This window comes from Sylvia atricapilla, chromosome 1, assembly GCF_009819655.1.
Source record: "Sylvia atricapilla isolate bSylAtr1 chromosome 1, bSylAtr1.pri, whole genome shotgun sequence".
NCBI lineage: Eukaryota > Metazoa > Chordata > Aves > Passeriformes > Sylviidae > Sylvia > Sylvia atricapilla.
Genome location: NC_089140.1, coordinates 37824150 through 37850691, shown reverse-complemented (window position 1 = coordinate 37850691; position 26542 = coordinate 37824150). Strand labels below are relative to the sequence as shown.

General features: G+C 36.3%; 1 protein-coding gene across 3 annotated transcripts in view; it reads left to right on the top strand.

The window, feature by feature from the left end:
- Positions 1-26542, top strand: part of ZNF385D (zinc finger protein 385D) — a 406562-nt gene that overhangs the window by 55144 nt on the left and 324876 nt on the right. For 2 of the 3 annotated variants that reach the window (XM_066319782.1, XM_066319788.1), the window contains exon 2: positions 25346-25624. In XM_066319782.1, the coding sequence (XP_066175879.1) occupies positions 25346-25624 (279 nt within the window). Of the gene's footprint in view, positions 1-16047; positions 16287-25345; positions 25625-26542 lie in introns of those variants that run through there. The other variant, XM_066319797.1, reaches the window with a different exon arrangement.

Genomic DNA, 26542 nt, shown 5'->3' with positions numbered 1-26542 from the left:
TGCAAGTGAAGAGGGATGGAATTGATTTAGCAAAGATGCACTTTCAAATACAGCTTTTTTTTTTTTTTCTTAGCAGTAAATAAATGGAAAAGGAAATTATGGGGTTTTTTTTGCAATGCATCGTTCTCTTTAGCATTGTAAGCTTACTTTCAGGTGTTCTTCTGAATGTGCAGTTTTTTTCAGCAAAACAATCTACTGGGAATTTACTCAATTCAAATAAATTTCTAGGCAGCAAGTTTTAAAGATTTTATTAGAAAAAAACAAAACAAACTTTAATGGTTTTTCCCCCAGGATCTTAAAAGGTTTGATATGATTCACTTTTTATTTACTATTTTATTTAGATGTTTCCATTGATTGCATTCTGAACTATTGTAGTTTATCACAAAAATATCTTGTTCTCAGCACAAGATAATCTTTCAAATTTGCTCTCCTGACTTGCTAATATGTGTGTATTTTGAAAATGTTTCCATACCGAATATCTCCTGATATAAATATGTTTTAAGATAGAAATTCCAAGTTGTTGACCAGAGGAAGAGTAAATGCCTAACATGTTCTGTTCTTGCCATCTGATGTTGTAACCACCTTGGTGTACTTCTCCCTACACCCGCCCAGGCTCTGAAGAAATGTGCAGAAGTAATTACATAGATTAAAGCTTCAGAGACCAAGCTTGGTTCTTGGATATATTAATTACACCTTGTTAGAATTTTGTTGGTTTATTTTTGCACTAACATAATATTAGAACATCGTATCATGGACGGGTTATTGGATGAGTCTCTTGAATAGCTTGGGACATTTGTCCACCAAGCTGACGAGATTTGCTTTTTTCTTTCTGAAGTAAAAAAAAACCCCAGAAACCTCCAAACCTCTAACTGATCTAAACTCCAAAGACAATGATTTTTCATGTATCTTTCTGTATGATGCTTAGACTTTTAGACCTCATGGAATTCATAAGTAATTTGTCTTTTTATTTCTTTACTTATTCTTTCAGCTGAAGATACATAAAAAGATACCATGGATACTAATTTTGGGTTTTTTTAGGGTAAGAGGAAATGGAATGAAGTGATGTTCACATTGCAGATTAGGAAAAAGCCCTTCACCCAGAGAGTGATCTGTCCTTGGAATGGAGTCCCCAGGGAAGTGGTCACGCCTTCAAACCTCTGAGTTCAGGCATATGGTAGTCATATGGTTCAGTATTAGGTAGTCCTGGGAGGTTCAAAGAGTTAGACTTGATAATTGTGATGGGTCTCTTTCAACTTCAGATATTCTGTGATTCCGGTTTGCATAGAAATGGAGAGTGACAGTGGTCATTAACATTCTTCTAATGTTAGTGAGAAAATTGCGATACTTAGCGTATTCTAATATAACAATCACAAACTGAGAACCTAAGTACATGTGAAGCATCATATATTTTTGATAAAAAAAGGACAAATGTGCTGAAGGTTCACAACAAAAAAGAAATTATAGATTTTGTGTAGTAATTTCATTTAGCTGCAAACCAACATTGTAGTCAACAAATGTTCGATATTAGGTTTTCTATAAGAAGACAACTACAAAGTAGAAATGTAAAAAAAATAAATAAAATATTTTCAGTGAATGCTTCCTGCTTTGTTCATTTAATCTAAAGAGAATATTTTAGGCATTTTAATTTAAACTGATCTAGCTTCTCAGAGAAATATTTTGACAGTAATTCTATTAATGAATGTTTATCATTTTCATTGTAAAACATCTGTCTGCCTTAAATCTATTGAATTTGCTGGTGAAAATGTCATTGCAAATGGATTCTTGTAAATGTCTGGGATACCTGTAATTCCTATATCCATTCTTTATGTATTCCTTGTGCCTTCTGCACAGTAATGTGATTTAGTAAAATGAGCCAGTGTCTAAAAGCAGGATGCAAAGTACATTTTACTCCATTTCCAAAATATTTTATTTTATAGTTGTCTTAGAGAGTAACTTATCTGTGGTAAGTCCATCATAAAACCAGTGTAGGAGCCGAATCAAAATAATTTTGAAATGCAGGATGGGTTTCAGTTATTTCAATTTTGAATTCTGAATATCAACCATACTGCTATATATATATCTGAAATATGTTCTGCAGCTCACAGTATACCTGAGGTTGCAAGGCTCCCTCAACCCCACTTTAGTCAGATTTTTATACAGATTGATGAGATCTCCCCTAAGCCTTTTTTTCTTAATTTCCTTTGTTCATTTGTGGCTGTTTTTCTCACCGTTAAATTTTGGTACCTTATGATACCATACCTTTCGTATATGGAGATTTTGCGGGATAGTTTTGGAAACTTTTTATGGGATATATAATGGAAATTTAAATCCTGAATTGATGGATAACAGCATCTTCAGGTTCCTTTAAGCATAGATCAATGAATAGTAGCAACATAGATAAAAACATTAAAATTGTTCTAACTAAAAAAAAAAAAAAATTGAAGGAGCTGTCAGAGGTTGAGCTTTAATCCTGTAAGTCACATCAAGAACACTGTGTTTTTGTTGCATTTTTATGAATAGTACTGAATGAACCATGTGATGGACCCCTTTTAAATTACCAGGTCAGTGGTAGATTTGTCCATTTCCCATTGAGGACCATTGGATCACTCTCTATGTGTGTTAGAAAGAGTTGAAGTGAAAAATTAGGACCAATGCCGAAGATAAAGATTCCTAACAGTTATTTTTGAAATGATCAAATGCAATTCATATTTGAACTACCTCTTCAGAAGCCCACTCTCCCAAACTTAGAACTCATGCATACGAAAGGCAAAAGCAATAATAAAATGGGTGTTTATTTCTTCTGTGCAAAAGGATGTGTATCTGCCTGCATTGCCAAGAGCACCAGGAATAGTTTCAAGGTTCTATCTTTAAATATGTGGACAAATGTTAGGGAGTGAAACGGGAAAAAGAAAGCACATTGTGCATGACATTGTTAAAAATTCCTTGAAAAAGGAATTGCAAAGGCTAAGTAGGAGCTCTGTAGTGCCTGAGAGATTTTATTTTTGCTTCTGTTTTGGATTCACTGGAGCTTCATTGGAAGAGTCTTAAAACTTCAGCTAGTGTGCTCAAGCATGATGACGCCTCAGCCTTTTTGTAGGCATTGAAATTAGTCCTGTAGAAATGTATGAATATAGTTCTTGTCTTAGAGATTCTGTCAGCATGCAAAATTGTAATTATAACTGTGTACTGTAGCAAGTATATTATGAATCTCTAAATGAAGCAAAATGCAGGCTGGCTCACATTTTAATTTTATGCACTTCTGTAGTACTGCTTCCTTGCACAGGTTGATAGGATATGTACACCTGCGAACTGTAACAGGTTTTTCAGTAGTCAGGGTTTTGGTTGTCTGGTTTGGGTTTGTTTTTTTAAAAAATATTTTTTGTTTGTTTGTTTTTGGAAATAAATTTTCATTCTCATATTTGATCATTTTCCCGGGGGTGTTTGTACATCATGCAGCTGATTGGAGTTGTTGCTGCCTGGAGAAACTTATGATCAAATACCTCTGAGAGCTGGCTTTACATGGCATCTAAGCTGACTGTCAGTTGTATTGGATTCACTGCCCTGATGAGCAGTAGCTGATTTATTCATATGCTGCAGTATGTTTCTGTGTCAGATATCCTCTGCACTCACTGTTCTGGTGGAACTTAAGACCAGTGTAGCTTCAGTTCTTACTAACTGGTTTCTGTGAAAATGTATTTTATTTATTTCTTGCACATCTCTCCTCAGATTCAGAATACAAAGCAGTATTTTGAAGTCTCAGGTTTCTTTATGGGTTGGAAAGAAATACCTCTGAAACATTGGTAAAGCTAAGCAAACCACCTTTACTTTCCAAATTTTTGAACTTTGGTGTTAATTATGTTCACAACATTAAAACTTTTGGGCAACTATAGAGATAGCCACCAAAATATGACCCAGCAAACCTACAAGTAAGTACTAAAAAAAAAAAAAAAAAAAAAAAAAAATTAAATTATTAACCAGTCACCAGCTGTTAGTTTAATATTAAACTTCTTGCTATCTTACTATGGTTCTTACTATCCCATGCTTTTTTATTGTTCAAGCATGGTGCTCCTTTCACAGACTACTATAACACACACTGGAAAAGTGGGAAGTCTCCAGGCCTGGTGTGCAGTAGTCACATTACCTGTTACTCTTATGTCTTATGTTTTTTTCTTTTTTTATTTATTTACTTGGTTGGGTTTTGTTTTGTTAGCTGTTTGGTATTTTTTTACTATTTGTTCTTTGCTTCTGTTCTTCATCCCATCCTGGTGCTGGAACTGTCATGCTGAGACTTTACACTTTCCAAAATCTGTATCACTGCTGAATGCCTGTGGATGATTTTTGTACCTAGCTGTGATGAAAGCGTGTCCTGTTAAGATGTAGAAGAAAGGTGAGACTTCCTTGCTGAGGCAAGCTCATAAAAAACCAGAAACATCACACAAAAGGAAATACCATTTTGCAGTCATTAAAAACATTTCAGGTGGGTGGAGGGTTTTGGTGTTTTGTTATTTGTTGGAGTTTTGGTTTTTCTTTTTAATTTTATTTTGTTGTTTTATTTGACCTTCCTCATCAAATGTATCTTGCTTCATGACTCTGTTTCAGTGTAACAGTTCTAAATTAAATATAACTTTTGGGAGAGATTTAACTTCCGTACATTCTGTGAATGAGTTTTCGTTTTCCAAATTCTTTCTGTTTTCAGTGCAAGGCTAAACTCATTTTTCACAAAAACTTAACAAGAAAGTATGAAGGATTTTTTGATTGATGCTGTGTATTTTTTGAGTGACTGATTGCCCAGACAAAAGGGAGATAAATCTGTTTTGGACATCTCAACCATGAACACAAAGCCTTAATGGTATGGTAGGAAGCATTTATAAAACTAGATGTATTCAAGATATAACCCATAATACAGACCAGTTCTCGTGATCTCTGACAGAAGTTTGAAGCAAGGAGACTTAAGTCACCTTCTGTCCCTCAGCTGGGACAGAAATAGAAGAAAAAGTGCTTACACTGTGAGGAATTTTTACAAATATAGTCTCTGTCCTCAGAGAAAGGCAAAACACTCTTTCTTAGCAGCTAACAACAGAACGTTTTCTTCTTGACTGTGGTTTAGCTTTTCATCTTTGGCACTGTCTGAAATACTACCATTCTTTCATTTAGTGTGCTAATTACATGTTCAACTTCTGAACTATTCCATCAGTTATAGTTTTTGCCCTAAAACTTCAACCTAACTCGATTTTCCTCATCTTGTATTTGTATGAGTGGTGATTAATATTCCTGTCTTATGGGGTCTTCTTAACAGGACCTTTCTCTGCTGTGTCAATTTAATTTTGAATTTAATCTTTTCCTCTGATGTGCTTTCTGTCCCTTCATTCTTAATTAATCTGCCAATTTATGCTGCATTCTGTCATCCAATTGTTAATGAAACTAATGAAAAATACTGGACAGAGGACACATCCCAATACAGCCTGTTAATACATATTTCTCATTTGGAGAAATCATTGACAGTTACAGTTTGGTCAGTTTTCTCATAACTTAAATGTTATTCTCCTTGAAGTTTCACTTAGAGTTTTTTTTACAAAATTTGCATGGGAAAAAAAAAAGAGGGAAAATTGTGTCAAATGGCTTTTAGAGTTAGTGTATGCTTTTCTTCTCTCCGTAAGGCCCTTTATATTGCCAAAAGAAGACTTGAGGTGTTTTTACATATCTGTTTCTACATTTTCATGTTGGGTCTTTTTCATCCTCTTGATACATTTTAGGTATAAATTTTAATTATTTGGTGTTTTTCCACAAATTGAAATTAAACTAGATTTGCTGTAACTCCACAATTTCCCATAGTTTCCTCAGTCCTAGGTTTTTTAGGCCGACTTTGTGTTGGCCCTTCCCTAGTTTTTCTTACAATTTAGCTGCCCTAGTTGAGTTCTCAAAGAAAACTTACAGCTCAGACTGCTGGATTGTTTGGGGTTTTTTTGTTTGTTTCTGTTGTTGTTTTGGTTGGTTGGATTTTTTAACCATTCCAGAGCTTTGCTGTCAGCACGCAGCAAATAATCTTGTGTTTGTACCCTAAAGAGTGTTGTTGCATATGGGTCAAATTCATCCTGACTCAAATATTCTTTTTCCAATGTTATTTCTGGACATAATAGTGAAAAACTGAAATGAAACTGCAGACATCTGTTTCCTTGTAATATTTAGACAAACAAGTTGTTGTGATAAGGAGAGCTAATGGAATATAAGCAAGTTGGTTTAGTGGAAAAGCTCAGTTCAACTTCAGTTTTCAACTGAAGTTTTCAGCCTCAAATTTAGTTTTTCTGTAAGTGAAGGAGCATTTTTTTGTGTTCTTACTAAGGATTTCTCAGATTAAGTCACAGCCATGAGACTGTAGTAGTGTTATGAATATTACTGATTGTATTTTCACTGTATAAATATTCTCTCCATACAGAGTGAGGCTGATTGGCAATTATTTGTGCCTCCTGTGTGATGGCAATGCAAATCTCTATGGAGAAATAACTCCTCACAAGTTTATTTCCTTTCAAGCCTGCTTTTGCTGTCGGTGCAGGGATGTGCTGAAGATCCTCTAGGGCCAAGGGCTGGCTTGGCTCAGATCCAGAATCTTTTACAAGTATCAAGGGCTTAGAACAAGGGGTAGAAGTCTTTCAGAGATTAGTAGCAGTCTGTAAGTGCTCCAAATCCCCCTGCAGTGCACACTTGCACAGTTTTGCTGTGCCTGGACTGTCTGCCTTAGCTGGAGAAGATTCCTTGCTTCAGACAAGCACCCATTTCAAAAATGCTTGTTCTGTCGTAGGCTTCAGAGTCTACCCCAAGTGCTTTGGGGACAAGTTCTTGTGTTTTCAAAGTCTACACGGCCTTTTTACAGTGGTACTTTCAGTGAGAAATTTGGGTTCCTTTCTCTCCAGTTGTGAATTTTTCCCATGTGAATTAGGTTAATTATTGAAGCAAATGAACATAGGATTTATTTAAATGGAGGAATTAATTCAGTGTCTAGTTCCCTAATTCTTTGCATTTTTCTGACCTTTTCTCTTTTTCAAGACTGGTTTTCTTGGTTTTTCTAAAAAACTAAAAATACACATTTTTACTTAGTATTTAATTTTTTTCCTTGCTGAGCAAGTTTGCAAGAAGCAATTCAGTTTCTTACAAGGTAAAGAGGTATTAAGGTGAGTCAGAACTCCATGACTGGTGCATTTTGTTATGTAAACTGCACAAATTGCATGAATACAGAGACATGCCGTTGGGAAAAGTCATTAAGAATGTGGGCAACTTCAGCAAGCATCTGAGTATTTTCTATTCCAAATATTAGCTGAATTTATGAAATCTCTTCTGAAACAGATGCAGTATATTGCTCCCTAAACATGGTGACAGGTTGAATGTTTTCTATGCTGCAAATGTCCTTCAAACACCTTGTTTCTGTTCCAGAAAATGTGTATGAATGCAGAAGACCTGCAAATTATTAAAAAATCCTTAATAAGGATCAAAAAGAAAAAACAAAGAAGTGATACATTAATATCTGCCTTGTTAGAAGTTTTGTACAAAATTCTGCATTTGGATGTAGTACCCTCAAATGAAAAAATAGACGTTGAAACCACCGTTATTAATCCTAAATATCCACTTTCTTATATCGGATGTAATCTTGGTGATGCATTTCTTGATAGTAGAAAATAGGAAACCCAAGTAATAACAAAACCTTGATCATGAACATACCTTGTATTTTCTTGTGACAAGTGGCACACATGAGTATGTGTGTATATGAACAAAAAACTGTTTTATGCAAAAATATGAATATAAGTGTTCTTTCTTTTCATGTCTTAAACTTTGCTAAGGTAAAAAAAGACTGAGATACTGCATACAATTTGATAAATAATCTGATTAAATGACAATATATTTTAAATTCTAGAAAGCTTGCCAACATCTACCTGTATTTTATTACAGGGAACTCAATTTTGCCCATGTAACTTTTTCTTACAATTCTGTTTATAAAATTTCTACCTTCTTATTTGCATGTGTATGTTCTCTGCTTCCCTTTCTACACCTTAATGGGTGTGAACATTTCTCAGTGAGATGCTCTCCTTAGAACTGTGAGAGTACTGCATGCTACTCCACAGATTGAAATGAAGGAAACTAGGAAATTGTGGTAAATTATAATTGCATTGTAATTAAGAATAGGGCTGGAAAAAAAGATTTTTTTTTCTGATGTAGGACCAACTAAGTATTCCTTAGAGGCACTAAGTTATTAACATGCTAATGAATTTTTTTATTTTAAATTCTGACCAAGTTGTAGCCAGCATGAAAATTGCTAGCATTGACATTCAAAAGTGTTTTTGAATTGCTAAGTGGAAAATTGAAGAGAAATTGATGTTTTACAGTAGAGTGGATCTTTGATTAAATGTTACATGCAATCACCAGTTCTCCCAAAAAGGTGTGGGGTGTATTCAGGAAATACTGTGCTAATACAAATGTTATACTCCTTATGTGAATGTGTTTTATGGGACATGGGCAATATTGTAATCTGTGGATCACTATTCCCACTTTAATATCACTTCATGTTCTCTCAAAAAGAGGAAGAACTGTAAATAATTGCCGGAAAGAGGAACAGTGCAACCCAGACCATTGTCTCAAGTAATCATATTATTTTCAGTAGTAGTAGGGAACTTGAATGGAACAACCAAACTCTTGGTTGAAGGAGAACTCATGTCCCATCTATAGCTGCAGGATTATACTGTGATACAGTGTTAAATATTCCTGAGGTTTAGTAATTTTCTCTTTATTTTTGTAGCTTGCTTTTGTCACAGATTTAATATGATTTCATTTGAATTAAGTATTTGAGAGAAGAACTGTTCTTGCTTTTGTGATTGGTTGGTAGATAATTATTAGAAATGCCTTCTAAAAGGGCTGAGAAGAGCCCCTTGCTTGTAGTGATCCTTAAATTTGCAATGCCAAGGAAGAGGATGAAATATCTGTCCTTGAAACTTCCTGCTAGAATGCTCTTTGTGATCAAAAGATGCAAAAAATGAGTGTTCTGATTGCTGTTGTTGACATAGAAGAATTGATGTTTACTAAGGTATGTTGGATGTCTTTAATATCTGAACAATATGACTTAAATTTATTTTGTTTCTTTTTGGCAGCCAGTAGTGTGGATTTAATATGTTTTAAATCAAATTGCTGGATTCAGAGCAAGTTCATTAAGGACTTTGATAATGAAATGTTAGAACAGGCAAATTGCGTTTCAACATGAATTAAAGCAAGCACAAGTTTAACAAGGTTCGTGAACTGGACTGAATTTATTAGGCTTCCCTTATCTTCTCTTTTGTGTTGTTAATTGAAAGAATATGCAAATCAAATAAAAACTCTGAGCATGTGAACCCATAGAAATTAAATATGAATACATGCTGTACCCTGAAGTCCTGAGTTTCAGTTTCTGAAGAGGGTTGATGTTCACTAGTTCTGGGCTTTTCCCCTATGATCTGGAGATTTTCACATATCCAGTAAAATTTGGTTACTGAATTCTAGGTGAAGAATTGCATGAACTTTTGGAGATGGTGAGCTGTTGAAAAAGTGCCTTTGTTCCTCACTCACTGCCTATGAACTGTATTTGTGTTACAAAAAAACCAAGAGTTAGGAAGCTGGCATGTTAGACTATCCACTTGCTGCTGTAAATCCATGTCCTTCTCCTCACCCTTTCCCAGGAGACTTGGGCTTTATGCCTTTGCTAGGAAACCTACATGTCATTCCCTTCTGTCAAGTAACAGTATTTGAAACAGTCTCTCTAGAAGTGATCAGAGGTGCTATTTTTGTACCTGATCATGCTAAGTTCAGTGGTGGTATTGATTTGTCCGGAGCTCAGACCACACACACTGGAAATACTGTGTAAAAATACAATTTAGATGAGCCTAATTCACCTTCTTTACTGGATTACAAACAAAAAGCATTCATTTACAAAAATAGCTTTATTCCTATTGAAGGCCTAAAGTAATTTGGATTGCGGGAGCTCCTGATGGTGTTGTTATTGCTAGGATATACTCTGTGTGTGTGGGAGCGTGTGTTGGTCTCTGGTAGATGACATTGGCTGCATTGTGAGCAGAGTTCAGTGCTCCATGGAAATGATGGAGAGATCAGGGAGTGATTCATCTGCCTGGGGCAGCAGTGGTGTGTAATGGGGAAGGACTGACATGCATGGGCACCACAGATCGCTATTCCCATCCTGTAGCTGGACACTGATTTGTTCCAGCAGGAATTTTGGTTACTCTCTCTGCACGCTGGTTTTAGTTTTCAGATGTTAGAATTGTCATTTTCAAAGGGATGCCTGAGCTAACAAAATCCTGATCTTGACTTTGGTTCCTCTGCCGGCCACTCAAGTTTTCTACTTTCTCTGTGCTTGCCAAGACAAATACAGTTGTCCCCCAGTTGGGTTAAATAAACGTCGTAAAACATGATACAATATTTTCTTGAATTTAACCAATAAAACAAAATCCAGGGGAAGAGTCTAGAAGAAATAAATAAACAAACTAGTTTTAAAATTTGAAACATAATTCTCATAGAAAAGCATGTCCTGCCAAGTACCTGTCCTCAATCTGTTACTCAAATGCAACTAACTTCTCACTTGTTGGGTCATTCTTAAATGTGTGGAAAGATACATCTACCTGCAGCCTGCAAAATCTGTCCCACACTGTTTTGGTAATAACATTCAGCCGTTTTGGGAAATTTTACAGGTACAAAACATTAAACAAATACTGGCTAATTAATTGAATAATTTAAAGAACAAAGTATGCTTCCAGGAATGCAGAAGGCTCTGCTTAGCATGTAGTAAGTAGCAATACATGCTATTTTGAGTGTCTTGAGCAGATTTAGAAGATACATTGTATTGTGTGAATACATTTGGAATAAATGTCTTAATTTGATATAATTTCACATTTATAATGACTGGATTTCATGACACAAAATTGCCAAAAATGTCATGATTTTTTTTTTTAACTCCGTGTGACTACTGAAAATACTTCCATGTTTCCCTTATCTAATGATGTTTTTATGATGGAATAGTACATTAATTATTATACTGTGATTGCTTATTTTAGAAATTGCAGAACTACCATATAAGTTAGACTAAACCAATCAACAGAATATACTAATTGCATGTATGTATAGATATATATATTTACTTATCTATCACTCTCTATTATCTCTGTAGCTCCCTCTCTTTTTAATTTCTTTTTCTTCATTGATGAGCTATTAGTAGAGTGGGTTCTTGTTCCGTATTGTGAAAACAGAAAGCTCAGAAATGTGATGGTTTATGGAAGTAGGTAAGGTTAGCAAATGGCTTCCTTCAGGTCCTCTGCTTCTTTCATTACTCCTGCAAATTAGTGGAGCCCAAAAGTTCATATCTGAAGGATGAACTCTGCAAAGTCAGCATGAGAGGAAAGCTCAGGGGTGGAATAGCTTGGTTTTGTTATGTTGCTTTATGCCAGAATTTACCATGTTTGATTGTACATTTTGTCAAGGTTGATGGTTTTTATCTCTGTGGTGAGCAGAAGGCTCTTGCAGGCAGTATAAAAGGCTCTTGGGGCATCATTTGTCAGCTAATCCCACTTTTGAAAAAATGCTCTCTTAGGAGAAGAAAATCCTGTGCTATCTTCACAGTTGTGAGAAAATATTGTGCCACTGTGAAGATTACTCTTACCTTGGGTGTTGGCCACCCTCTTTGATTTCGTATTTCGCCGCTAGGATACTTCTGCTTCTAGTCAGCAGAGGAGACCATCCACCTTCTGGCATCTCCCTTGATGGTTCACGTGGTGACAGCAGGAGTGGTAGCTGCTTTGTGTCATACCATAACACCTGTTAGCAGGTGGTTGTGGTACTGGCTGTGATACTTGGCTGTAATCAAGCATGCACCAGGTGGCCATTACATGGCATTCATGTGTCCAGCACATGGCAATCATGTGGCAAATGTGTCAGGCACATGCCTGGCATATGCCAGTTGTGTGCCTGGCACGTGACATTAGCACGTCCATCATCTGGCAATTGTGATCCTGACACTTTTGTACAGAATAAAATTCGAAATGTAGTGATTTAGCGTTGCTTGGACTGTAAGGCTCAGAGGCTGTCGCTTGTTTTTCTCATTAACGTTAAGTTTGTGCAAGGAAATTTGAAAAACTGTTCTCACTTTGTTTGATTAATCCTTAAATAAATGAAGACCTCTGCAGAAATGCTTGATATAAGAAGTATCCAGTATAGATGATCACTGCTTTGGTATGTGTGTGAATTCTCCTTGTGATGAAAGTTTCAGAATTTGCTGAAGCAGCAAAAGATTGGTGATGTGGAATGAAGTTCAGTCAATGAAGAGTGATAAGTGCAGTGATCAATAAGTGGGTGATTTGTGATGACAGTGAGTGCGTGTTGGTTCCAGATGTGTTTGCTGTAGGAGCAAGGCATGCTGAGGTGGATAGCACTGCTCTCCTGCAAGGTAAGCCATTCCCATTTTCCTCCTGACAGTCAAAGTTGATTACAAATGGCATTATTTGGCTGGATTTAAATAGTGCTAAATAAAATAATCCTGATTTTGTCTAAGCTAGGGAAATGAGGGATAGAATGCAGTAGTCCCTTGTATGCAGTGGCTTAGGGGAAAGTCACTTGTTCAGTTGTTTGGTTTTAGGCTGTGGTTTTGATGGCTTTGCTTACATGCAGTGTTCAGTCTTCATATGCCTCTGTGACAAACAAAATGAAAATGTGACAAGGATTTCAAATGGATTGCCATTAAAATGAAGCAAAAGTGAATGAATGTGTATTGAGAGATGAGTTTTTTTGACTTGATTGCTCATAATTCAATAGTTTTTCTTTGCCAAAGAAACTTCTCAGGGAAGAAACAACACATATGTTTACAATTGAAGTAGTAATTTGACATTGTTTGGATGTTATTAGCTTATAGATCTTTGGTCGCATATACATTGACTTAGTTTAACGAATTGTAGCTTTGTGAGTCATACACTCAACAATGAAGTTTTAGCTATTGTAATCTTTTTTAATCATTAAAGGTTCCCCTTTTCTGATTTTTGTCATGTAATCTCTTACTCCTGCAGGTAATCCCATTAAAATTCACTGAGACTTCTAGTGTGAATAGTCTGGGTCTAAATTAATAAAGGAATCTCATTTCTATTCTTCTTGAGTACAGGTGTATAAAACACTGAAAGTTCTTTAAGTGTTCTTTAACTCAAGGTGTAAAAGATACCATAAATTTAAAAAGTGACAGTTTCTATAATACATAGCAAGAACAGCAGAAATTATGGTGACTGCTGAGATGCTGAAATTACTACGAATTTCCTTTAGTTAAAAGGAAAATGGCGATTTGATTCTGCTTTTCTTACACTGTTTTTATGCCAGTATAGTGCCACTGACTTCAGTGGCTGACAACCTGACTTGTGTCTGTGTAGTGTGTATGAATATATATATATACACATTGCCATTTCAGGAAAACTGATCCAGTTAGGTATCTGGGTTTTTAGTGGGAAGAGCACCATGTTGTAAAACTCTGTCAGTAGCTAAAGGTCACTACTACCATGTGTATTTAACTTTTCTCTAACTTCTCTAGAAAGTACATTTAGATCAAAGTTATGTACATATCCAGCAACCTGCAGTGTTTTAGGTTAGGAGGTGAATTGGAGAAGGAAATTCTGAGAAAAAACCTTGAAACATCAGGCACTTTAATATTTTGTCAAGTGTTCTAACCTTTTGCCATAAAATTATTTTTCAAAATGAGTTAATCTTGAAAATTTCATATATATTTTATCAGTAGTCTTAAATGACTTTTGCTGCTAATGAGTGTTTTAATCCAAAGTTGAGTCATCATTCTGAAAAAATACATAGTTGAGTAAATCCTAAGGATTTTTTATGAACTTGGTCTGTGTATAATGGAGTTTATAAGCTGCTTCATTGGAATCAGCATGCCTGAAGGAATAAACTTCATAGATCTTCCAGGGCTTTGAATTCTCCCATGCCTGACTTCTCAGGGCTTTTCAACATTTTCAGCCTTACTCGACAGGTTGAGAGACGTTGCAGATGGCCAGCAGAGCTGGAAAGATTTTACACACTCAGCAGCAGTTGTTTTTGCAGATCAGAGTGGCTGAGCAAAGTGTTCAGGGTCTGCGCTATGAGCTCTTGCTGCAGGGAAGTGCTGCTGTGAAGGTCTCCCAGAGAAAGCTGAAATGCATCAGCTGTTTTACTTTCTCTGTGTGTAGTGTTATTCCCATGCTTTCTGTGATTCTTTTTTTCAGGAATACATCCAGTCATCGGAGGATGTTTTAGAAAGAACCACTGAAGCTTTTTAGTTATTAGCAATGTATGCTATATAAAGACCAAAAAACTAACATGGTGGTGGAATCCTGAAGGTGGTGGTCCAACACAACTTTGCATGGAAAACATGTATAAAAATATACAGATTTCTGCAAAACTGAGAAAATATTTCGTATTTTAGAAGGCATTTTTCCATTTTAGCATTAGTAAGGCACACTCACCAATTAATGTGTTCAGTAAGGTCCTGGGACTCTCTGAGTTTTGGAAGACACTCCTGGACTATGCTGTGCAGTCAGTAATTTCATACAGGGGCTGACTTTTAGAAGCAACATGAAGCAGCAGTTCCTGCTTTGGAGAGGAGGTGTGGGCTTGTGTTCTCTAGTTTGTCTGTTTTCCTGCATTTCCATACTTTTATTGTGGAACTATATGTGTCCAAATTCCAAATAGGTAATATATTTCAGAGCTCTTGCATCAATACTTGCAGAAATAATTTCAAACCCTCCTCTTACACTTATCTTAAAAGCGATTTTCATATGTGTGCCTTATAAAAAATAGAAGGAAATTCTCCCTAATATGCCCTGCCTTCATTTTCCACACAATTCAACACAGGAGTGAATTACACTAGTGGAAAAGTAATGCAAGGAAAAAGCTAGTGCAATAAATATCGCATTGCTCAGGACGTTCTCTTAGGTCCTGATATTTTATGATGCATTTTCCTGAACCTTCACTGGCACATAGACTCACCCTGTGGGATTATAGCAATCGTGCCTTGAAAACATATTTACATTCACTAATAGTGAATCACCTGAATTTATCCCAAATAAAAAAATAAATCATCCCACTTTCTGTATTCAGTAATTAGATTCCTTTTGCACATTTTTATTTTTGATGCATAAGCGTTTCTATAAATGGGTTACATCTGGGTACTGTGATGAAAAGGTTATTAGAGATGTGACACAGACAGATAGTCCTTGTGTTAAAATAATTCCCCAGTGGCATAAGCGAAGCTCTACGTTGGCCTTGTGTAACAAAAGATTTTAGCTGCTGCTCTGGGACACTGTGTCATCCCAAGGAAACATAAATACGTCCAGGTCCTACAATTTGTCTTTCAGATTTTTTTTTTACCAATACATGTCCAGGAGAGTCTGATTTGCTGGACATTATTTTTAGATCCCTTTAGTCTTGATGAAGATATTCATATAAATGTGTAGTTGGCATGCAAAAACATTATATCAGCTGTGGAGACAATAGCAAAGGCATTCTGTCAAGCCATGACAGAGAATATGCTTTTTAAGTTCCATATTATATGTTTATACTTCTCAGCTAAAATTGTAACAGCTACCCAAAAATACCCACATGCTATAAACTAGCAGAAATTATGTTCATATTACCATGAATGCAGGGGTGAGTGCAGTATTTAAAGAGAATGCAATCCAAAGGTTCAAGAGTAAGATAAACAACAATAACTTTCACAAGCACTTGCAGAAACATCTGCTAACCTTTCCAAACACAACAGACTTTCACCTTGATGTGTTTGCATTGCTTGGAAAATGATCTGCTCTCCATTAAATTCAACACTAAATGGCCCAGTGGGTGTAATGAAGCGATAACATAATAAAAAAAAAAAAATCCCTATACTTGTAAAAGCTGCCAGAGCTATCTGAATGCTTTATAATGAGCAGATAATCTGAAAAAAGTAGTTCCTGCTGTGAAAGTATAAATGATAATATTCAAACATAAGACCTTTTCCACAATTTTTTTTTTAAACAGAGATGTTTTTAGAAATGCATTTAGAGAAAAGCAGAAGTAGAACTTTTTGCTTGACTTAGAAATATGTTCCAAAGGGTAACTGATGAAAATGCTAAAATTGCTCTTTTTTGGTCTTCTATGGTTCCTGTGTTTTCAAGGTCTTTTGTTTAAAATATCCACACAACAATTCCCTAAAACAAAAGTATAACAAAATGGAGGGGGAAATTGTCTTGCGGATGTTTTTATATGTGGTAAATATTACTATTTACTAGGACCTTTGATGGTTTGAAAATTCAAACAATAAAACTCTGAAAACCTTTGGAAATTATCTTTCAAATGACAACAAATAATAATTTCTAAAATTGCATAGATTAAAAAAAGCAAAAACAACAACAACAACAAAACCCCACAGTTTTTTGGCATTTCTCCTGAACTGAAAACAAAAAGTCTTGTTTTTAGTTATCTCCTGCTCGTAGCCTTTAATTTCCTTTTTCTCACTGTTACTACATTTATTGCCAGTTTGTTTTATTCCATTTCATGTCTAATGGCTGCATTTTTTGTGTCTACCAAAGATTTTAGGGGTTGAACTCTCTTTCTAGAAATTATTATTCCTTATTCTGCAATGTTTGGGTTATTTGGGGGAAAGTGGTGGTTGGTTTTTTTTTTTTTTTTTTAACATATTTCCCACAGAGCTTATTCATGTGCCTTGCTTTTTTAATTCTTTCCCAATTTCATTTTGTAGATGTATTTTCATCAGCATATTTCAAAATACTTTTTCTGAAATACTTAATCACAAAAGAAAAAATAAATGCCTGTGTACCAAAGAGATAACCTATCAGCAAACTTGTCACAAGCACTAACTGAAACTTAATTTTAAAAATTGCCTACTTCAATACAGTGGTAGTTAGTGATTGTATTGGAGTGTTAAAAATGGAACTTTCTTGTCTGCAAAAATGAGTTGCTTGTTATGCCCAAACAGCTGTTCATGCTCTTGCTTTCTGCTGAGATAAAAGTTTTGATTGGATATTTAGGTACTGGGAAAGCTAAAGATATTTAAGGTGGAAAATGGCACTTATAGGATATCTGGATGACAGGTTGTGGGCTGATTCCACATATGGGAGTTGATCCAGAGAGACTGTAAAAAGTGATTTTTATCTATGAAATCAGAAGTTATATTCTTGTATCAGCAATAGTGTGGGCAGCAGGACCAGGGCAGTGATTGTCCCCCTGTGCTCAGCACTGGTGAGGCCACACCTCAAATCCTGTGTTTGGGGCCGTCACAAGAGGGACACTGAGATGCTGGAACACATCCAGAGAATGGCAATAAAGCTGGTGAAGGGTCTGGAGCACAAATCTCATGAGGAGCAGCTGAGGGAGCTGGAATTTTTTTGTCTGGAGAAAAGGAGGCTCAGGACGTTATTGCTCTCTGCAGATTCCTGACAGGAGGGTGTAGCCAAGTGGGGATTGGTGTCTTTTTCCTGGTAACAAGTGATAGATGTCCTCAAGCTGTGCTAGCAGAGGTTTAGACTGGATATTTGGAAAAATTTCTTCAACAAAAAGGTTATCAAGCACTTGAACAGGCTGCCCAGGATACCGATGGAGTTGCCATTCCTAGGGGTACTCAAATGATATGTGGATGTGGTTGTTGGGGACGTGGTTTAGTGGTGGACTTGGCAGTGCTGGGTTAATGGCTGGACTTGGTCATCTTAAAGATCTGTATCAGCCTAAAAGATTCTATGAATATAATTTCCCTATGCTGGTTTTTTTCCCTTCCCTTTAAAACCTGTTCTGACTGCCTGCCTTCTCAGAAGTATTGCTAAACCCAAGGTTTTGTCCAGCAGAGGCAGCCTGAATTGCAGTTGGATGTTTCTGTCCCTTCTTTTTGAGCTCAGTCACCTCTGACTGCTGTTTATAGGAGCTTTGAGGCTGTGAACGCAATTTCTGTATGCGAAAATCAAGAATGTGGAAAAAAATTAATGCGTTTCTGGTTGCTTGACAGCAACAAATTTTCTTGGTAGGCAGAGCTGTACCATTTGTCGTGTTAATTATTGCCTCAGGTATGAGGTCTGTACCACAATATACTGCTGGTGGGGAGGGAAGTGATGAAACACAAGCTGCTCACTTTACCTGCATGGGAAGAGCATCCCTCTGGACCTGGGTACCACACACATGGCTGAACCCCTGTCTTTTTCTGGCCCTATTTTATGCAGAAATCTTTGTTTTCACAAGGACTTTTTCTGAAAGCAGATTGAATAAAAAGCAAATGAGGGAGTTTTTGTGGCTTGTAAGTCATCACAGTAGTGCTTCTCAGATTTTAGAAGCTGATGTTTGCAAATTAATTACTTGGCCTTTAAATAGTTCCAAACCACCCAAAGTGCTCCATTATGTTAGCACAGGCTTGAGAAATAGATATGTATTGCTAGCTAATTGAATAACATATGGTGTTGATTAGTGCTTAGCTCTTTTTATAGAACTCAATTAAAAAACTGACTGCAGTATATTTTGAGACTATGAGATGTCTGTTGGCTGCTTCTGGCATGAGGGAGCTGCTGAACCAAGAAACGATGAACTTTTTCTGTTCAGTCCATCTATAAGTTCCTTTAGGATCTCTTGGTGCATATGACTGTGATGAGAGATAAGCTGGGGTTTGTTCATTTGCTGCAGCATTGAAATGCAGCCTTTCCTGAAAGATTTAAGTGCTCTCCCGGCAGAGCAAAACAAAAGGACAGGCTTTTATTTTCTGTGCTATTGCTTAAGGTATACAAATATACAATGAGCCTATTTCAAATGGATAAGTATCTATTCTTATAGGGTTCAGTTTGCAGAAATGCATTTCTTAGGAGGAGTCCTAGGACAGAGACACAAAATTATAAAGACCTCCAACCCCAAATAACATCAGTCTCATTTTGCCTCATTCCCCCTGAGCAATAAACATGTGTGCAAAACCTGCCTTTATTTCTTCTGCTTGATGCAGTTTTTGCTTAAGAGATTATCTTCCTCTTAGACTTCACAAAAACACCTGAGATGATGATGATTATGATCTTCTTATTATTCCCATGGATGATTGAAGTGGTGTAGCAGCTAGCAGCAGTGATCAGACTAGGTGGAGCTGGTAGGATACAGAGAAACAATAAACAAGAAAATAAGATATTTCTCTCCCTGACTTTTCTCCCGCTGCCCCCACCTCCCACTAAGATGCCTCTTTCACTCTATTTTGTGTGGATTTTTTAAAGGGAAAATTGGTAAATATTGGCATTAAATGAGATTTGATCTGAGCTGTATTAGGCACATGGCAAGAAGAGATACTGAATTTTATCCACAATTTTATCACTGGCTAGTAATTTAGCTCTTGGGTATATGAGCTGACAAACTCTTGATTTTTAGAAGCAATTGATTATTTTTGCTACTAAAACTCATAGTAGAAAAGCCTTCCTGCAGTGTAAAATTACTTTATGCATATATTTTCCAGGTTTTCACATCAAATTTTATTGTATTATGTGGTATTTGGTATTTAAATTTAATCTGAAAGGCTCAGAAAAAAGGAGGTCTTGAAAAATCAGTTTCTAAAAAGCATTTTTGATCCCGGTACATTCCCATTCCACAGTTGCTCTTCCACTGAAATTATGTCCATCCATCCATCCATCCCAGATGAGTCCTGCAGCATATCCTGAAGGTTACTCAGGTCATTTGGGAGGGATCTGTGTTTCACAGATGCAGTGCTTTCACCATTAGTAACCTTTCACCACTTTGCTGCTTAGCCCTTTTTGTTGTGTGTTTGTTCTGCCACAGCCCTGATGTGTAAAACAGGCTGTTCATGACCTAAATTGCTCTGGGCTCTAAACCAGGAGCAGGTGCAACTGTGACCAAAACCGGAAAGCTGCTGCAGTGTTGGGATCATCCAGTGATAATGGGGGCTGGAAGAAGCCAAGGATATTTTATTTTTGTATTCCTGATCCTTCCCCCAGGCTGCCCTGCCCCCACCATCCATGTTGAAAATAAGATGGCATTATGATAATTTTAGGCTTCATCTAGGAATATATTTCTAGAGAGAACATTTTATCCAGTGAGATCAATTGAAAGTTGCAAAGGCAAGTTAGCACTCATGGGCCTTTTGCTAAAGGCATCACCGGTACCCAGTGCTGCAGGGAGCATACCATAAACAGGAAAACTTCAGCACAGGGATGCCAGCTTTAGGAAGGGTCCTGCCACATAGCTTCACTCACAGTGGGAAAAAGATTCCTAGAAGCCTAATGCAAAGGTCACTGTGCTGCAGTGACTTACGTCAAATGGTGATGTCCTATCACCTGAAAGATATAACAGCAAATTTATGAAGTTTGAAAAGATAAGAAGATTCCAGTTATTACCAGAGGTCCTTTAGGGTAACATGCCTGTAACATCCCCCAAATATGTGGAAACTGACAAGGTGATAAGTGATCAATCTCTCTTTTTTTTTCCCACTTTTCTTTTAGAAACATTGCATTAACAACAGTTTCTTGAAAGCAGCTGGTATCTCTCAGGATTTGTTGTTATCTCTTGATCTCTCAGAAAATGATGATTATTATTATTACTACACTTGAAAGTTCAGTCCTTTTAATGTTTGGAGAGACATTATCATGGGCAGAGCAAGATTGATCCCATCTAACTTGAGATCTACAGCACAGACATCTGCAAATGAAGAGGAATACTCTTTCTGACAACAGAACATCTGAGTTTATGCTTTAGTCTGCTTCATAGTGAGATGACTCTCTACAGGCCTTCTTGGTGAAATTTAAGGCGTCCAGGAATTTTGAAGTGTCTAGAGTCTGGGAATGAGTAACTGAGATGTAAACATCTGCATCTTTGATGATGGCTTGTTGAATTTCTTTCTTTCTCTTCAGATTTGAAGAGAAATATTAGAAATCTCTGAATATTGTGGACTATTAGTGGACTTTGTCCTTAATGCCCTTAATCTTTTCTATCCTTCACCTATTTCAGGAAGGTATTTATTATAGCAGCTTGTTGGGAAGTAGACAAAGAGATATGCTTTAAGATGTATAGAATCACAGGATGGTTCCAATTGGAAGGGACCTTAAAGATCCCTTAGTTCTAACTATCCTGCCATAGGAAGGCAACCTTCCACTAGGCCGAATTATGCACAGCTCCATCCAACTTGGAATTGGACCCATCCAGGGATGCGGAGTTCACTACTTCTCTGGTAGTAGTACTTCTGGTAGTAGAACTTCTTACAACCTGTTCCAGTGCCTCACCACACTTATAATTTTTTATAATGTGGAATTTTTTTACCCTAATATCTAATCTAAACACATCTCCTTCACCGTGCGGCCATTCCCTCTTGTCCTATCACTACATGCCCTTGTGAAAAGTCCCTCTTCAGTCTTCTTGTAAACCCCTTCAAGTACTGGAAGGTTTCTCTAAGGTCACCCTTGAAGCTTTCTCCAGGCTGAACTGGGTCATTCATCAGTGGCAAGAGATCTGCATTAAATACTACGGACTTAGGTACACAGTGGTCTCTGGGATTCGTGTGCTCTGTTGGCCTCTTGAATGTATCCAACACGTTTGAGTATTATATGCACAGAGCCAAAGTTACAGTGATTGAGACAGTTCTATGCTGATAAGATGGTTTAGAAACAGAACAATTAGTTGTAGTATAAATGAGTAAAATTTTCTTGAATAGAAAGTATTGTACTGGCTTGCAGCTAAGGATTGTTTTAGAGAAGGATTTCTAATCCCTTACTTTCAAGCATTTTTAAGAAGAGAAATCCCCAGGAAGTAGCAACGTTATCTAAGCCAGCAAACACCACAAATTGTAGTTGTGCTGGTTTTCCATATGGGACGGTTTTCTACTTCACAAAGCTGTAATGTCGTTCAAAGTTCATTTTACTGGTAAGCATCATTGAGCCAAAATTGAGTTCAGGGCCCCAGGGAAAATAAATGTAAGCATTTATCTAGAGTGCTATTTAAATTGGCATGAAATTTTGGGATCTTGGTTGCCTAGTTCACTCATTTCTAGTGCTCTGCAGGCCTCATTAGGACCCCTAAAGTTGAGAAGCTAGCTTTCTTTTATGGGGAAAAAATAGTTCTCTGCAAAGCTGCTGACTTTAAAAGACACATAACCAGCACAATTGACATGAACTCTATAATATGATGGCAGTGAAAGAGGATTTTTGTTTAAAGCCAATCCACATATTATCAAGCTAATAAGACACTGATAACAATTAAAATTGCTTTTAAAGTTAAGTTTGTCTAGTCATATTCCATGTAATTTTCCAATAGGATGAACTAAGCATTCTTTTCCACACCAATCAAAGTTGCTGTCTAAGCATTTTTGCTCCAGAAATTGGAAGCATGCAATGATGCACGCATGAGCTGAAGGCCTGTTGCTTTCATGAGCTACACTGCATGTTTGTTGGTTTAAATACTGGTGGATGTTAACAAGATTTTAAGAAATTGATTTTTTTTCCCTGTTCCTTTAAAAATACTATTTGGAGTGCTCAATTGTATTTTAAAAGTATGTCAGCAAATTATACTCAAATATCTCCCTCTTCTTCATCACTTGCAATATTTATTTACTTGTCCATTAAAAAACATTGAATAAGACTGTTATAATCAGAAAGTGTTTCTGTTTTTTTAAAAAAACTTCCTTCACGTCTTCAGTTTTTTCTTAAATGGATTCTTTTGAGTCCTGCCATGTAATGCTGGCTTTACAGCAAGTGATTTGCACAGGTTTGTAATATGTCACTTTAGTCCTTTAGCACTGAAATGACATACTCAGAAATCAGTGTGTATCTGTAAAGAAAATGCAGTATAATATATATTTCTGAAACCTTTGTTTTCCTAGTTGTTACCTAAACTCCGGTAACAACAAGGGGATATAAATTATCCCCTTCCTCCGGATTTGAGAGTGACATGGATATACACAAAACCGTATTACTGCTCTAATGATTTCACATGCTTTTCTAAGGAAAGCACATGGTAGGTGTATAAATCACTTGTTTCCAAGGTGGAATTTCCCTCATTATGTTATTGTGCCGTTATTGTGTGTGCATTTTGTAATTTTGTTTTCTGGAATGAGATTATAATGCGAGACAGATTCTGTATGCCAAGTATAATAATTTAATGGATTAGACTATTTTGACTGGAATATTAGAAGGCTGTAATAACATGCTAATACATTTTATTAGGCTCCCAGCTTGTGTGCGTAAATGTTTCAAAAGGAATGAGACTTGCATACATATAGCATACAATGTTTAATTTATTAGATTATATTTGCTTACAAAATTTTACATCTTGGTTGAAAAATCTGTTTTGTTATAGTAATCTTACACCTATATGTCTAGCACTATAGGTCTGGAGATAGATTGTTCTTATAATTTTAAATTCATACTGCTCTCTAGTGGGGAATGCTTTCAATGCAGTAGATAATATTATATATATATATATATATATATATATATATATATATATATATATATATATTTTCAGGTACAACACGTATATAAACCGGGATTACTGAACTGTTACTGGCATCTAGACCAATTCAGTAAAACTAGTTCTACTGTGATAGCATTTTAATCCTTTTACTGCTTTGATTAAAGACTGAATTTACTAATTTAAGAGTATTTTAGACAGATGAATCTTTAGAGTGAACAGTGTATCTCCAGCAAAGTCAAGAAGGGCAGAGACGTTGTTAGATTTATGCTTTTTGCTCAGGAGAAACCTCCTGCTTTAGTAAGGAGAAATATGCTATAGGTCTGCTATTGAAAAACATCAGCTTTTCTTCTAAGTTTCTACAGTCTCACAGTGTCTTTTGCTTTGGAATGAATTGTTTAGCCAGCTTTTTCATCTCTTGCTTTTAAGAGCTACAATCCTGGAAGAGAGTTGACTGTACACAGAAGCTGAAATAATACAGATATAGTTGATTAAGGTTTAAATCTACAGCAAGTGCAGGGGTCCTCTCAGACATGGTCTGTCTTTTCTTAAATGAAGTGAGTTCAGTTAGCATTAAAGAAACAATGTTAATTAGATAGCAAGCAAATCTGAAAACTGAGATTGAAACTTATTTGAGTATTGATAGACTTTAGATTTGTTTCTTTAGATAAATTTGTCTTTGTGATTTGATTTGAAGTCAATAATTGTCTTTAAATCCTTGGGAGATCTGGAAAATAAGATAAGCTGATGAAATTTAAGTCCCTTAAAGATATCTGAAGAATGATTTGCAGCATTTCCTTGTAATCAGACCCAAATCTGGAGGCTTGTTTAGACTTGTTTTCGACACTGACACTTCTCTGGATCTGGCATTAAAAGACCCATTTTCTTGTGTAGCTGCAATAATCTTTTTTTTTTGTCTCTAGGTTGATTGATTTGTCAATTAGAGACCAAATAGTATCATCGTATTTAAGACTGCAGTAATTTTGTCACTCAAAGTGACATTAGATTCTTTGTCTAGACCTTCATTTATTCACTAAGTCTGGGTGAGCAAGCACTTTAAAGATTTATATGGTATATAAAGGTCTCATTAAAATGCTAAGTTGGTATAACATTTTGCATTCCTTGAATAGTAAATCAGGTTTGCAACGCTCAGAGCATTTCTTCACCTGTGCCGTTTCTGCTCACTTTTAATCACAAAAGCTCATGGTTACATTGGTTTCACTTGAAGTTCTGCAGATGGGATTATCTTCTCATTTCTGCACTTGTTGCTTTCTGGTATTAGCTGAATCTAAGCTGACTGTCCTTCAGTTATAATCCTGGGTGGTTAAGATAAGAAACTAATAACATGTTTATTTGTCTTTGAACTACTCTAAATGAGAAAGTTATGAAGTTACTAGGTTTGGGCTTGAAAACAATCACAGGAAGTGGGGAGAGCATGACTAGGGTTGCTAAATATTTAATAAACTCAAGGGTGAGGTCTGTGCATTTAAGCTTATTGAATGAATATATAAGGGGGGAGATATTCTTCTGTTAATTATGCTTTCTCCTCTTTTTTTTCCCCATGGACTGTAGGGCTGTTTTGTCTCACATTTTTTTCTTGGCTACTGCAGTGTTTTTACCCTTTCTTAGGAAAGTTATCAGAAGAGATGCCACATCCACATCTGATGGGCTCGGCTTGGGACACTTGCCTGTGAAGTTAGTCAAGTTACGTAGAAGAACTGAAAAACTTGAACAGAAAGCAAAATACATGAGTGGAAATAGAATGTTAAAATATAAAATGCAAGCAATTATTTTCTACCTTTTAGTGGTTTGCAGATATTGCTATCTTGTCTATATTATTTTGGTTTCTCATCAATTTTTCTCGTGTTTTTTTTCCTCTCAGAAAATATGAAGAAGCCCTGGAGCCCCGATTTACCAGTTGATAACCAGTCATACAATTCAGATTTCACATCTCTCCCAGACCGGGAAGGTGAGAAAGAATTAGCACCTGATGGCACTGAAGAAAAGAAGGAGAGAGAAAAGAAACACACCAATTTCACTTTGTGTAATGTCTGTAACATTCAGCTAAACTCGGCTGCTCAGGCACAAATCCACTACAATGGCAAATCCCATCAGAAGAGGTTGAAACAGCTCAGCAATGGAAATCTCAAAAGTGATAATGGTAAGCACTATAATATATAGATCTTTGTCATATTTTGCTCTGAGAATTGCAACCATGTGCACTGTGTTGATATATATCAATATAAACTTTGTTTTATTTAGACAACAAATACTTTGAAGTTAAAGCAAAGGCTTTTGGTGACTTCAGGGTGCTGGAGGTCATCCCTAGCGTGAGCATCTGGCAAATAGCTAAACATATACCATCTGTGTTATTACAAGAGTTTTCATTTTGTATTTTGTTTACATAATGATGTTGATTCAGATTCTTTCTCATTTCATTTGCATTTTGATGGTTTTCAGCCTAATCAGTGACATTCCATATTTCACAGTCTGCTGGAAAGGTTATCCTTGTTAGGGGGTGCTTGCTTTTAATGAATGTAAGGTGGTTGTGAAATAAATTGAAACAAGTACATTACACCGAAATACATTCCCAAACTCCTTTCACTTTAGCTTGCTTATTCTGAGTTCAACCCAGGCTAGCATAAGTTTGTTTAAAGGTCATGGCTGAAGTGAAACAGAGATGGAACAAAACTTACTTTGACTCTGATCAATTGACATTGACAGCTTTGAGCAAAGCATTTTGTAGTCGGTGACATACTCTTCAATCATCAGAGTGAATTGTGATCCCAAAGAAAAACGTACTTGTGACTTTTTGTATTAAGGCAGTTTAGATAATAGAGGCAAATGATGGTCCCTGAGAAGAAAAAACATATTACCATGTTGCAATTTTCTCAATTTAATAGCAGGTAGCACTCAACTTTGCTGTACCATGTATAGAGTTGTACTGCATTGTTCTATCTGCTTCTGTGTACCATGTGAGAGATATTGTCTTAATATGTTGTACTTAGGACTTTCAGACTTTCTTTCTCCTTATCACGTTGTTTGCTGTTTTGTGCCTTGAGTTGCTTCCTGCCCCATC